The 15374-nt window shown below is 40.6% G+C and overlaps 1 protein-coding gene across 1 annotated transcript in view; it reads left to right on the forward strand.

The window, feature by feature from the left end:
* The window catches only part of ABCB1 (ATP binding cassette subfamily B member 1), a 273231-nt gene that overhangs the window by 54823 nt on the left and 203034 nt on the right, over positions 1–15374 (forward strand). Inside the window, exon 4 of the mRNA XM_053713996.1 lies at positions 7162–7303. Within this exon, the coding sequence (XP_053569971.1) occupies positions 7162–7303 (142 nt within the window). The remainder of the gene's footprint in view (positions 1–7161; positions 7304–15374) is intronic.

Genomic DNA, 15374 nt, shown 5'->3' on the forward strand with positions numbered 1-15374 from the left:
TGCAGGTGAGTGAGCGGTGAGAAAAAAATGCTCGTTAGCACCGCACAGCTCCTAACACAAAACTCGTAATCTAGCTGCAAGAATGTTCTGTTGCTGTCTACACAGGAAGTCTTGTTTGATACTATAAGCAACCTTTTTCACACTATTGTCAGACAGTGCGCTTGGTATATTTTTGCACTTTCTTTTATTACAAGGGAGTTGTCATGGTTAGGAACATGAAATTGATTGCATACTTAGGGGCCGAATTATGCCCCTGTTATTTGTCCCCCTGCTCTGAGGCTGCGGACATCAATCCGCCTGATCCTACACGATTGACACCCCTGAATCTGCAGTGGGCGGTATTGCACAAGCAGTTCACAAGAACTGCTTGTGTAATGATAAATGCCGACAGCGTATGCTGTCGGCATTTATCGATGTGCGGCGGACATGATACGCTACATTGTATCATGTCCGTCCGCACTTTTATAAATTGGCCCCTTAGGATGAATCTGCTTTTGTTTATTTATCTAGAGTGAGAGTGCAGAAGAATTTTGGGTTTTACGACCCTTTAACAAAGCAAACTTGTGAATAGATTTACAATGGAAAGATTTTTAACCCATTCGACTTTCAGAGAACTTACCCAAAATACCGGAGAATTTTTAGCATTTTTGCTATAACTCCATTTAAACAGAAATGGATCCTTGTTTTTGTATTTACTAATCAAAACTATATATATATATATATATATATATATATATATATATATATATATATATATATATATATATTAAGTAGACAACCCAAGGTATTGCTCTAAGCCCATTTTGGTATATTTCATGCCACAATTTCACCGCCATATACGATCATATAAAAAAAAATTGTTAACTTTTTCACAAACTATAGGTTTGTCACTTAAATTATTTACATACCGCTTGTACAATCATGGTACAAATTATTGTAAAAGCTTCTCTGGTATCCCCTTTGTTCACAAATAGCAGACAGACATGGCTTCGCCATTGCTTTTTGGTAATTAGAATGACGCTACGCACCACGCTTCTATTATTCCTGGCAGTGAAGGGATAAATCAAGTAGCTTGTAAAGTTAATTTTATATTTAGTGTAGAGATTATCCTCCCACCTGACACCTCTCACCCCCTGATCCCTCCAAAACAGCTCTCTTCCCTCCCTCACCCCCCACTAGTCACCACCATCTTAGGTACTGGCAGTATGCAGTTTTTTTATTTTTTTTATTATTATTTTATTTTTTTATATTTATTTATTTCTGCAATGTAGTGATCCTCCTCATATCTCTCACCTCCCTGATCCCCCCAAATAGCTCTCTAACCCTCCCACTAATTGCGGCCATCTTTTTGAATATTTTCTGTAGTTTAGTGGTCAACCCTCATCCCCCCTCCGGCGATCATTAGTCAGGGACCCCCCCACATTTTTTTTTGTAGTGTAGCTCCTTATTCCTCCATCTCCCTTTATTTTATTTTTTCCTGCAATATAGGGCCATCCCACTCCATCTCTCCTCCCTCCCCCCTCCGCTGCTGACCTCCCACCCGCCTCCCGGTTTCCCTCCCACACATCCCACCGGCACCAGCAGATGATCGTTACAGACAGTGACACACACAGTGTTACCATCTGTAACAATCTGGCATGTGCCTTCATATAGAACCTGAGCCTGGAACTCAGGAACTCCAGTACTTGGCTGTAACTTTACAGCTAAGACTGCTGGAGCTTCCTGCAGCTCGGACGTGTGTGTGTGTATATATATACAGGGAGTGCAGAATTATTAGGCAAGTTGTATTTTTGAGGATTAATTTTATTATTGAACAACAACCATGTTCTCAATGAACCCAAAAAACTCATTAATATCAAAGCTGAATAGTTTTGGAAGTAGTTTTTAGTTTGTTTTTAGTTATAACTATTTTAGGGGGATATCTGTGTGTGCAGGTGACTATTACTGTGCATAATTATTAGGCAACTTAACAAAAAACAAATATATACTCATTTCAATTATTTATTTTTACCAGTATAACCAATATAACATCTCAGCATTCACAAATATACATTTCTGACATTCAAAAACAAAACAAAAACAAATCAGTGACCAATATAGCCACCTTTCTTTGCAAGGACACTCAAAAGCCTGCCATCCATGGATTCTGTCAGTGTTTTGATCTGTTCACCATCAACATTGCGTGCAGCAGCAACCACAGCCTCCCAGACACTGTTCAGAGAGGTGTACTGTTTTCCCTCCTTGTAAATCTCACATTTGATGATGGACCACAGGTTCTCAATGGGGTTCAGATCAGGTGAACAAGGAGGCCATGTCATTAGATTTTCTTCTTTTATACCCTTTCTTGCCAGCCACGCTGTGGAGTACTTGGATGCGTGTGATGGAGGATTGTCCTGCATGAAAATCATGTTTTTCTTGAAGCATGCAGACTTCTTCCTGTACCACTGCTTGAAGAAGGTGTCTTCCAGAAACTGGCAGTAGGACTGGGAGTTGAGCTTGACTCCATCCTCAACCCGAAAAGGCCCCACAAGCTCATCTTTGATGATACCAGCCCAAACCAGTAATCCACCTCCACCTTGCTGGCGTCTGAGTCGGACTGGAGCTCTCTGACCTTTACCAATCCAGCCACGGGCCCATCCATCTGGCCCATCAAGACTCACTCTCATTTCATCAGTCCATAAAACCTTAGAAAAATCAGTCTTGAGATATTTCTTGGCCCAGTCTTGACGTTTCAGCTTTTGTGTCTTGTTCAGTGGTGGTCGTCTTTCAGCCTTTCTTACCTTGGCCATGTCTCTGAGTATTGCACACCTTGTGCTTTTGGGCACTCCAGTGATGTTACAGCTCTGAAATATGGCCAAACTGGTGGCAAGTGGCATCTTGGCAGCTGCACGCTTGACTTTTCTCAGTTCATGGGCAGTTATTTTGCGCCTTGGTTTTTCCACACGCTTCTTGCGACCCTGTTGACTATTTTGAATGAAACGCTTGATTGTTCGATGATCACGCTTCAGAAGCTTTGCAATTTTAAGAGTGCTGCATCCCTCTGCAAGATATCTCACTATTTTTGACTTTTCTGAGCCTGTCAAGTCCTTCTTTTGACCCATTTTGCCAAAGGAAAGGAAGTTGCCTAATAATTATGCACACCTGATATAGGGTGTTGATGTCATTAGACCACACCCCTTCTCATTACAGAGATGCACATCACCTAATATGCTTAATTGGTAGTAGGCTTTCGAGCCTATACAGCTTGGAGTAAGACAACATGCATAAAGAGGATGATGTGGTCAAAATACTCATTTGCCTATTAATTCTGCACTCCCTGTATATATATGTATATATATATATATATATATCAGGGACGTGCAGTCATAGGAGGCAGGGGAGGCACTGCTTCCCCTGCCATATGGGGCCAAAGTTTAGTTAAATTTTAATTAAGAAAATATTGTAAAAAAAAAAAAAAAAAATCATTTTTTTCCACCCATGTAATGCTATGGAGAGGCATCATACAGGATTGCATCTCTTCATAGCAAAACATGGATACATTTCTTCAATAGCAGCAGCGCCACCCACTGGTGGTAACTTAAAACTACCTGAAGCAAAAATAATGACCAATAGGAGGCATCCCTCATGATGCCTCTTAGGGAGAGAGCCAATCAGAGAAGTAAAACTCTTCTTGGCATTATTAGTTATGCAGGATGCAGGGCTGGCCCTGTCTGATGTTCACTGACTTCCTGTTACTGTGATCCAGTCTGGGACCCTCCCACTAGCACAGGCTTCACTAGAAACAAGAGGGGAGAATAAGGACTGCAGGAAGAAGTGCACAGTAAGGGGTGTTAGGGTTTATAGCTTTCCTCATTCTGTTAAATGATAGTGTTAATATTAATGCTTTTATTGTGATCTGTAAGCTTTCTACTTATTAACAATGTTGACTGTTGTGACAGGAGTGCTGGTAATGATAATAGCTTCCCACATTTTGCTGGCAGTTTATTTTAACTTTTTATTGTGAATATTTGTTTTTAATGTGATCTGGCAATTTGCTGCTTTTTAACTAGTTAACAACATTGACTGCAGAGCCTGCTTTATTACTACAGCTCTCAGTAAGTATTGTGTTGTCACTAGCTGGTGCCCTTGTGCAAAAAAGGAAAAGCTAGTGCCTTTTTTATGCAGGAACCTCTCCTGGTCTGTATAATAAATGCTTTATTACTACAGCTCTCATTAAGTATTGTGTTGTCACTAGCTGGTGCCCTTGTGCAAAAAAAGTAAATGCTAGTGCCTTTTTTATGCAGGAACCTCTTCTGGTCTGTATAATAAACAATGTACATTCCCTCCTGTAAAACAGTCAGTGCTGAGTACACTCCTATGTCACCCAAGATATAAGGTGAGATCTACTGGGTCTAGACACTTCTGAGTATCTTAGTTATGTGCACTGAAAACTAAAGAGAACAAAACTGTGCTGATTTTGTTTCTATGTATGTGGATTAGATAGACTGATTGATTTAAGGTTAGTACTTCACTGTCATCCTACAGTTGTTTTCCTTCAATAAATACACTTTTTTTTACTGCAGATTCCCATGCTTTTGGGTTTTCCTGTTAACACCTCACTTTTTATTGTCTTTCTGTAATATGATGATCTGTCTGTCGTTTATTAAAAAGCATATTTTTTATATTTTTAGTATTAAAAAAATATTTTATATGATATATTATTATTAGTGGTTTTCATATTAAATCCACAAGTGAGCTGTGATATCTCTCAGTGAATGTATGGGGGCAGGGAGTCCCGGCATCTTGCCCGGTATATTGTGTCATTTAGTTGGCATTCATGTGAGTAGGGGAACTGATTGGCAGATTTAATATGGTATATGATGAGTGGCATAAATGAGGGAAGGGAGTCATGTGGCAGAAAACTGTAATAAGTGGTTGTAAAAGGCCCTTAATCTTAATCAAATATAGTGTATTACTGGCACACAGTAAGTAGGAGCAGGGGGCACTCCATCTTGTCAAGTACAACTGGCATATAATATTAATAAAACATTTTATTCAACTATTATATATTTAACTCATGTAAAAGTCACATGGAAGTGTGTATGTGTGTGTATCAGAGTGTGTATGTGCTTGTCTGTATATATTTGTGGATTAGCCAGCCTCTTAGTGTGTATTCCTGTGGGTGCTTGTGTATGTGTGAGTGATGATGTATGTGGCTTCTTGTCTGTGCTTTTTGGGTGCCTGTTTGTGTGCATATGGTGCCTGGTTTTGTGTATGTTGGTTCCTATGTGTATATGGTATCTGATGGTGCTTGCGTGTCTGTGCGTGTCTGTCTGAGTCTTCTTGTATATCTGAGTGTATATTTATGTGTGTGATTCTGTATGTGTCTGTTTCTGTGTGTGTCACTGTGTGTGTCTGTATGTGTTAGTGCCTCTGTATGTCCTAATGTGTTTCTGTGTGTATGTGAATTTATGTTTGTGAGTGTGTGTTTCTATGTATGTGTGGGGGCCCTGATTAATGGTTTTATGTTAGGACTGTACATGGATGTCAGCAGTTTTCTGGAAATGTACATGATGTCAGCAGTATGCTAGGGCTATACATTGATGTTAGAAAAAATAAATATATATGTTTTTTTCTATTGAAATTCTGTTTTTATAGCCTTATTTCTATCATTTCTTAGGGGCTTTACTTTCCTTGTAATTTAACTATTAGATATAGAATTTCATAGTGGGCAGGGTTTCAGTTCTTGGGCCACTGAATTGTACTCGCCCCCTGGTTCCAAAATTGCCAGTCATCCCCTGCATTTTTATGCATTAGTTGTATTAGGGAGTTTCTGGTTTTAACATGTGGTCAGATTGTTTGGAAGCCTTGTTTGTGTGCTTGCAAGTATTTCATCCTGCCTGGGTCAGAATTCAGTCTACACCAAAATCGCTATTATTTAAAAAGATAGATAACGCCTTTATTACCCATTCCCCAGCTTTGCACAATTAACATTGTTATATTAATATACTTTATAACCGTTTAATCTCTAAATTTCTGACTGTTTAAGCCACTACAGACAGCCTCTTAGACTGCTAATTTATGTGTGTATTATAGATAACATTGTGCTCTCTCCTGTGGGGTTGTGCAGGACACAGCACTAACTGGCTAAAATGCAAGTCAATAGATAATAAATAAATAAATAGCCCTGAGATAAGGGGACTGTCTGCAGAGGCTTAAATACAAGATATTAGATACTATTCTAATCGTCATTGTGTAACCGGCTAATTTAATCGTAAATTTAAGTTACCTCTAATAGGTTCATATATGTGCTTCTCAGGCCTATCATAGCCACTGCCTCACTAGCCTCTGAGTTCACTGCACGTCACTGATATATATATATATATACTGATATACTGTGTGTATGTGTGTAAATATATATATATATATGTATATGACATGCGGTACGATAGGCAAAGTACCGCATGACAATCCAGCAACTAGGTACCAAGAGGTAAAGCAAGGGCAGAGTCCAGGGATAGGCCAAAGGTCAGGTACTGGGAGATCAGTATAGTAACAAGGTACCAAAGAGGTGATGGTGAAAGGACAGTACTACTGGTAATCTAGCAGGTTAATCTGGCACAGAATACCAGGTAGCTGCAGCTGGTATGGCAGGTACATGAAACCTAGCAGGTTCAAGTGGTGAATCTGGCATGGGTTACCAGGTATTTGCAACTGGTACAGGAAATACAGAAAACTGAGCAAGTATAGGTAATGAAGCTAGCATGGGTTACGAGGTAAGTGCAATTGGTACAGCAAGTACAGGTGGTGAAGTTAGCAAAAGTTACCAGAGAAATACAGCTGGCATGGTAGGATCAAGGTAAATTGCAATCAGGAAACAAAGCAGGTACAAGGTAGGTTTGCAATACAGGGTTTAAGGTGAACGGAATTGCAGGTAACAGGCAGGCTCAAGGTTCACTGCTCAGTTACTCAGCCCAGAATGATTAATAATTTGAAAATACTCAAATGTCTCAATCACTTTATAAACATAAATAATACAATTTATATTTCAGAAATATTAAGTCTTATTGATCAGTAGTTCTTTGATACGTGTATAACGGGTCTTTCTGTGCAGTATGATATGTCTGCAGAGTTTGTTAACAGTTCTCCTTAGCTAAGCTATTTCATTTGTTTATCTTTCAGTTCCGTTACTCTAGTGTATCCGACAGATTTTTGATGATTTTCGGTACCTTAGCAGCAATTATTCATGGTGCTGGCCTGCCCCTTATGATGCTTGTATTTGGGGAGATGACAGATAGTTTTGTCTTTTCAGGAAAACCTACAGGTATGTGCTTTTGCTATGTTAGGATACAGAAATACATAAGATATTCTGATGCCTTGTGTGTGCCTCCAGTATACTCAGTTATACTCACATTCATACATTATTCTAACTAGCCTTAGACTCGCTAGAGTGAGATGTGAAATATAAATTCTACAATAGATCCTCTTTTTTTAAATAAAATGTAAAATCAGATAGCTTTTAGCTTTTGGTATTTAAAAATAAATAGATACAGATGTAACCTACTTTCTTCAACGTCAGTGTCCAATTTGTTTCATTCTCTTAATATCATTTGTTAAGAAGCATACCTAGGTAAGCATGGGAGCAGAAATGCATTGCTGCTTCTTCAACAAAGGATTCAGAGAGAATTAAACAATTTTGATAATAGAAGTACATTTCAAAGTTATTTTAAAATTGTATGCTCTACCTGCTCTACCTGAATCATCATTATGTCCCTTTAAGGAAGAGGGTGTATTACAGAGATGTTAAATGTTTCCAGCTTTGAATAGCTTGGTAAATTCCGGTAGATTTATGATGTGTAGATTGTACTGTAAAATGTTTTACCATCCATATAAAAGCATTTAAACATGTTATTATTATTATTATTGCAATAGGGAATATGTAGAAATAAACTATTTCATTTTAACCTTTTAGCGCCATTAGGACTTTCCATGCTGTTTTAACTGCACTGGGCTTTAGCGCTGTTTGGACGGCATGGAACGTCCTAGCCGTTTAGCTGTCCTGAAGCCAACGGCGCTTCCAGAATGCTATCAGGTCTTGGTGGGTGTGCCTAGCGCCCCCCCTGACCCGATCCCATCATTGAAATTTTGCGATCACGTACACGATTGCGGGATTTTAATATGTTTACACCGGAACTTTGTTGCGATGTAGACAAATTAACCCTGTCATCAAAGGGTTAAAGGAATATGAAACCCACAATTTTTATTTCATTGTCTAGACAGAGCATACAATTTTTAGAAGTTTCCATTTTACTTCTATTATCAGATTTGATTTGTTGTCATGGTATTCTTTGTTGAAGTGCTACCTAGGTAGGCAGTGTTCACATGTCTGGAGCACTACATGGCAGGAAACACTGCTGCCATCTAGTGCTCTTGCTAATGTATAACATTATTTCAAAACTTGTCATATAGTGCTGCAGACACGTGCACACTCGTGAACATACATTTTAACGTAGAATAGCAAGAGAACACAGTAAATTTGGTAACAGAAGTAAATTGGAAAATTGTTTTTAAAATGCATATTTTATCTGAATTTAAACTAACTTCCTATTGATTAGTCAGCTATAGACACATCATACTAATGTTTAAGGAACATAAGCAGAAAATACCTATCAACCATTGAGCATTAGCAGGAAGTGCCTGTCATCCAATCAGCATTCCTAGAGAGTCATAACTGTTAAAGCTGTTTTAGTTTCAAGTTACATTTAAACAGCTTTTACTCTGTTAGAATATGTAGCAGAGTTGCATTAGCACAGCAGGAGCATGTAGAAGTCAGAACAGGGCACACATATGAAGCTAAGTAATAAAGAATCTTCAGGCAGGAACAAACATTTAATGAAAGTAAAACATAAGGCTGTAGTGAAGTTACATCTCACAAACATGGCAGTATAGAGAAGAAGGAGAGAGAGGAAGTGAGGCAAGAACATACTTCCTCTCCAGTACCATAGAAACTACAGAGGGCAGACAATACAATATCACTACCAACAGTATCCCATTCTCGATGGTGACTAAATGGTGACTGCTGTTGTGCAATACTGCCTCTAAACAAACCCTTTCTAGTTCAGGTCACTTATTGCATGACATCTAATGTCAATGTGCTTGGTGCGTGCATTTATCTTTTTCTGCTTGCACCAGCTTTATACAGCTCTAGTTGTCTTCCATCAGTCGGATGGGTTTTGGCTCTGGCATTCCTAAGTCCTCTAGAAGTTGGTTGAGCCATTGTGCTTCCTTATATGCTTCTATTGCAAAGATATACTCAGCTTCTGTGGAAGAATGAGCTGCTGATTCTTGCTTATGACTAGTCCAGCCGATGGGACTATTCCCTTATAAGAACACATAGCCGCGTATGGATTTGCGGTCTGTTTTGTCACCAGCCAAATCTGCATCTGTATATCCTACTAGTCTTGGGTCTCTGACAGCGGATAACTAGTTTATTTTAGATAGCTTACTACTCGCTTGACTGTAGTCCAGTCTTTTTGACTGGGAGAGCTATCTTTCTCCAACATTGGTGTGTCCGGTCCACGGCGTCATCCTTACTTGTGGGATATTCTCTTCCCCAACAGGAAATGGCAAAGAGCCCAGCAAAGCTGGTCACATGATCCCTCCTAGGCTCCGCCTTCCCCAGTCATTCTCTTTGCCGTTGTACAGGCAACATCTCCACGGAGATGGCTTAGAGTTTTTTGGTGTTTAAATGTAGTTTTTATTCTTCAATCAAGAGTTTGTTATTTTAAAATAGTGCTGGTATGTACTATTTACTCTGAAACAGGAAAGAGATGAAGATTTCTGTTTGTAAGAGGAAAATGATTTTAGCAACCGTTACTAAAATCGATGGCTGTTTCCACACAGGACTGTTGAGAGGAATTAACTTCAGTTGGGGGAAACAGTGAGCAGACTTTTGCTGCTTGAGGTATGACACATTTCTAACAAGACTCGGTAATGCTGGAAGCTGTCATTTTCCCTATGGGAACCGGTAAGCCATTTTCTTAGTTTAAGTAAAAGAATAAAGGGCTTCATTAGGGCTTAAAAAACTGGTAGACATTTTTCTGGGCTAAAACGATTACTTTACTAAGTATATTTGGCAGATTATTACTTTTAATAGTTGTTAAATCTTGGGGATTGTTTTAATAAAAACGGCAGGCACTGTATTGGACACCTTTTTCACTGGGGGCCTTTTCTAGTCATAGACAGAGCCTCATTTTCGCGCCTCTAATGCGCAGTTGTTTTTGGAAAGCATGGCATGCAGATGCATGTGTGAGGAGCTAAGAACCACTGAAAAAGCTTATAGAAGGCATCATTTGGTATCGTATTCCCCTCTGGGCTTGGTTGGGTCTCAGCAAAGCAGATACCTGGGACTGTATAGGGGTTAAATGTAAAAACGGCTCCGGTTCCGTTATTTTAAGGGTTAAAGCTTTCAAATTTGGTGTGCAATACTTTTAAGGCTTTAAGTTACTGTGGTGAAATTTTGGTGAAATTTGAACAATTCCTTCATACTTTTTCACATATTCAGTAATAAAGTGTGTTCAGTTTGAAATTTAAAGGGACAGTAACGGTTTTATTGTAAAACGTTTTTTGTGCTTTGTTGACAAGTTTAAGCCTGTTTAACATGTCTGAACCATCAGATAACGATGTTCTATATGTATGAAAGCCAATGTGTCTCCCCATTTAAATATATGTGATATATTTGTGTCATAATGTCCAAACAAAGTAGGGATAATAATGCCATAGATATGATATTGCCCAAGATGATTCCTCTAACGAGGGGAGTAAGCATGGTACTGCATCATCCCCTTCTGTGTCTACACCAGTTTTGCCCACACAAGAGGCCCCTAGTACATCTAGTGTGCCAATACTTATTACCATACAACAATTAATGGCTGTAATGGATAATTCTATTGCATGCATTTTTTTCCAAAATGCCTACTTATCAGAGAAAGCGTGATTGCTCTGTTTTAAACACTGAAGAGCAAGAGGACGCTGATGATATCTGTTCTGACATACCCTCACACCTATCTGAAGGGGCCAGGAGGGAGGTTTTGTCTGAGGGAGAAATTTCAGATTCAGGGAAAATTTCTCAACAAGCAGAACCTGATATTGTAACTTTTAAATTTCAACATCTCCACGCACTACTTAAGGAGGTATTATCTACTCTGGATGATTGTGACAATTTGGTCATTCCAGAGAAATTAGGTAAGATGGACAAGTTCCTAGAGGTTCCGGTGCCCCCCGATGTTTTTCCTATACCCAAGCGGGTGGCGGACATAGTAAATAAGGAGTGGGAAAGGCCCGGCATACCTTTTGTCCTCCCCCTATATTTAAGAAATTAGTTCCTATAGTCGACCCCAGAAAGGACTTATAGCATACAGTCCCCAAGGTCGAGGGGGCGGTTTCTACTCTAAACAAACGCACTTCTATAGAAGATAGTTGTGCTTTCAAGATCCTATGGATTAAAGGTTAGAGGGTTTGCTTAAAAAGATGTTTGTTCAGCAAGGTTACCTTCTACAACCAATTTCATGCATTGTTCCTGTCACTACAGCTGCGTGTTTCTGGTTCGAAGAACTAGAAAAGTCGCTCAATAAAGAATCTTCGTACGAGGAGGTTTTGGACAGAGTTCAAGCTCTTAAATTGGCTAACTCTTTTTTATTTTAGATGCCGCTTTGCAATTAGCTAGATTAGCGGCGAATAATTCAGGGTTTGCTATTGTGGCGCGCAGAGCGCTTTTGCTTAACATCCCTTTCAAGGGTAAAACACTGTTTGGCCCTGACTTGAAAGAGATTATTTCAGACATCACTGGGGGAAAGGGCCACGCCCTTCCTCTGGATAGGTCTTTTAAGGCTAAAAAGAAGCCAAATTTTCGTCCCTTTCGCAGAAACGGACCAGCCTCAAATTCTACACCCTCTAAGCAAGAGGGTAATACTTCTCAAACCAAGCCAGCCTGGAGGCCGATGCAAGGCTGGAACAAGGGTAAGCAGGCCAAGTCACCTGCCACTGCTACCAAAACAGCATGAAGTGTTGGCCCCCGATCTGGGAAGGATCTGGTGGGGGGCAGACTTTCTCTCTTTGCTCAGGCTGGGGCAAGAGATGTTCAGGATCCTTGGGCGCTAGAAATAGTTTCTCAAGGTTATCTCCTGGAATTCAGGGAACTACCCCCAAGGGGAAGGTTCCACGGGTCTCAATTATCTTCGAACAGGCATTCTTACACTGTGTAGAAGACCTGTTAAGCATGGGAGTGATTCATCCTGTTCCATTAGGAGAACAAGGGATGGGTTTTTACTCCAACCTGTTCATAATTCCCAAAAAAGAGGGAACATTCAGACCTATTTTAGATCTCAAGATTCTAAACAAGTTTCTAAGGGTTTCATCATTCAAAATGGAAACCATTCGAACGATCCTTCCTACCATCCAGGAAGGTCAATTCATGACCACGGTGGACTTAAAGGATGCGTACCTACGTATTCCTATCCACAAGGAACATTTTCGGTTCCTAAGGTTCGCCTTTCTGGACAAACATTACCTGTGGCACTTCCATTCGGATTAGCCACTGCTCCAAGGATTTTCACAAGGGTACTAGGGTCCCTTCTAGCGGTGCTAAGACCAAGGGGCATTGCAGTAGTACCTTACTTGGACGACATCCTGATTCAAGTGTCGTCTCTGTCAAAAGCAAGGGCTCATACGGACATTGTCCTAGCCTTTCTCAGATCTCACAGGTGGAAAGTGAACATAGAAAAAAGTTCTCTGTCCCCGTCAACAAGAGTTCCCTTCTTGGGAACAATAATAGTTTCCTTAGAAATGAAGGTTTTTCTGACAGAGGCCAGAAAATCAAAACTTCTAAGCTCTTGTCAGGTACTTCATTCTGTTCTTCTTCCTTCCATAGCGCAGTCCATGGAAGTAATAGGGTTGATGGTTGCGGCAATGGACATAGTTCCTTTTGCACGAATTCATCTAAGACCATTGCACCTGGGCATGCTCAGACAGTGGAATGGGGATTATACAGACTTGTCTCCGACGATACAAGTAGATCAAATAACCAGAGATTCACTCCGTTGGTGGCTGACCCTGGACAACCTGTCACAGGGAATGAGCTTCCGCAGACCAGAATAGGTCATTGTCACGACCGACGCCAGTCTGGTGGGCTGGGGCGCGGTCTGGGAACCCCTGAAAACTCAGGGTCTATGGTTTCGGGAAGACTCTCTTCTCCCGATAAACATAATGGAACTGAGAGCGATATTCAATGCTCTCAAGGCTTGGCCTCGACTAGCAAAGGCCAAATTCATAAGGTTTCAATCAGTCATCATGACGACTGTTACATATATCAACCATCAGGGGGTAACAAGGAGTTCCCTGGCGATGGAGGAGCATCCGGGGGAGTGGGAACTCCATCTGGAAATCTTTGCCCAAATAACTCAATTATGGGGCATTCCAGACTTGGTTCTGATGGCCTCTCGTCAGAACTTCATGGTCCCTTGTTACGGGTCCAAATCCAGGGATCCCAAGGCGACTCTATTGGATACAATAGTAGCACCTTGGATCTTCAACCTAGCTTATGTATTCCCACCGTTTCCTCTCATTCCCAGGCTGGTAGCCAGGATCAATCTGGAGAGGGCTTCGTGACCTTGATAGTTCCTGTGTGGCCACGCAGGACTTGGTATGCAGACCTGGTGAATGTGTCATCGGCTCCACCATGGAAGCTACCTTTGAGACAGGACCTTCTTATTCAGGGTCCATTCGAACATCCGAATCTGGTTTTCCTCCAACTGACTGCTTGGAGTTTGAACGCTTGATTTTGACAAAGCGTGGGTTTTCAGATTCTGTAATAGATACTCTTATTCAGGCTAGAAAGCCTGTAACTAGAAAAATTTACCATAATATATGGAAAAAATATATCTGTTGGTGTGAATCTAAAGGATTCTCATGGAACAAGATAAAAATTCCTAAGATTCTTTCCTTTCTACAAGAAGGTTTGGAGAAAGGATTTTCTGCGAGTTCTCTGAAGGGACAGATCTCTGCTTTATCTGTTTTACTTCACAAAAGGCTGGCAGCTGTGCCAGACGTTTAAGCGTTTGTTCAGGCTCTGGTTAGAATCAAGCCTGTTTACAGACCTTTGACTCTTCCCTGGAGTCTTAATCTAGTTCTTTCAGTGCTTCAAGGGGTTCCGTTTGAACCCTTACATTCCATAGATATTAAGTTATTATCTTGGAAAGTTTTGTTTTAGGTTGCAATTTCTTCCGCTAGAAGAGTTTCTGAGTTATCTGCTCTGCAGTGTTCTCCGCCCTATCTGGTCCATGCAGATAAGGTGGTTTTTACGTACTGAGCCTGGTTTTCTTCCGAAGGTTGTTTCCAACAAAAATATTAACCAGGAGATAGTTGTACCTTCTTTGTGTCCGAATCCAGTTTCATAGAAGGAACGTTTGTTACACAATTTGGACGTTGTCCGTGCTCTAAAATTCTATTTAGATGCTACAAAGGATTTCAGACAAACATCTTCCTTGTTTGTTGTTTATTCTGGTAAAAGGAGAGGTCAAAAAGCAACTTCTACCTCTCTATCTTTTTGGCTTAAAAGCTTCATCAGATTGGCTTATGAGACTGCCGGACGGCAGCCTCCTGAAAGAATCACAGCTCATTCCACTAGGGCCGTGGCTTCCACATGGGCCTTTAAGAACGAGGCTTCTGTTGATCAGATATGTAAGGCAGCGACTTGGTCTTCACTGCACACTTTTACCAAATTTTACAAATTTGATACTTTTGCTTCTTCTGAGGCTATTTTTGGGAGAAAGGTTTTGCAAACCGTGGTGCCTTCCATCTAGGTGACCTGATTTGCTCCCTCCCATCATCCGTGTCCTAAAGCTTTGGTATTGGTTCCCACAAGTAAGGATGACGCAGTGGACCGGACACACCTATGTTGGAGAAAACAGAATTTATGTTTACCTGATAAATTACTTTCTCCAACGGTGTGTCCGGTCCACGGCCCGCCCTGGTTTTTTAATCAGGTCTGATGATTTATTTTCTTTAACTACAGTCACCACGGTATCATATGATTTCTCCTATGCAAATATTCCTCCTTTACGTCGGTCGAATGACTGGGGAAGGCGGAGCCTAGGAGGGATCATGTGACCAGCTTTGCTGGGCTCTTTGCCATTTCCTGTTGGGGAAGAGAATATCCCACAAGTAAGGATGACGCCGTGGACCGGACACACCGTTGGAGAAAGTAATTTATCAGGTAAACATAAATTCTGTTTTTCTGCAGATGCAATGTCAGGTCTACAAGTTGTAGCTAGATACAGTAGCTTGCCTGCTGCTGTTCTGTACATAATTGTTGGGAAATCTCACTTTTATCAGACTCT

The sequence above is a fragment of the Bombina bombina genome, chromosome 5 (assembly GCF_027579735.1).
Source record: "Bombina bombina isolate aBomBom1 chromosome 5, aBomBom1.pri, whole genome shotgun sequence".
Classification (NCBI taxonomy): domain Eukaryota; kingdom Metazoa; phylum Chordata; class Amphibia; order Anura; family Bombinatoridae; genus Bombina; species Bombina bombina.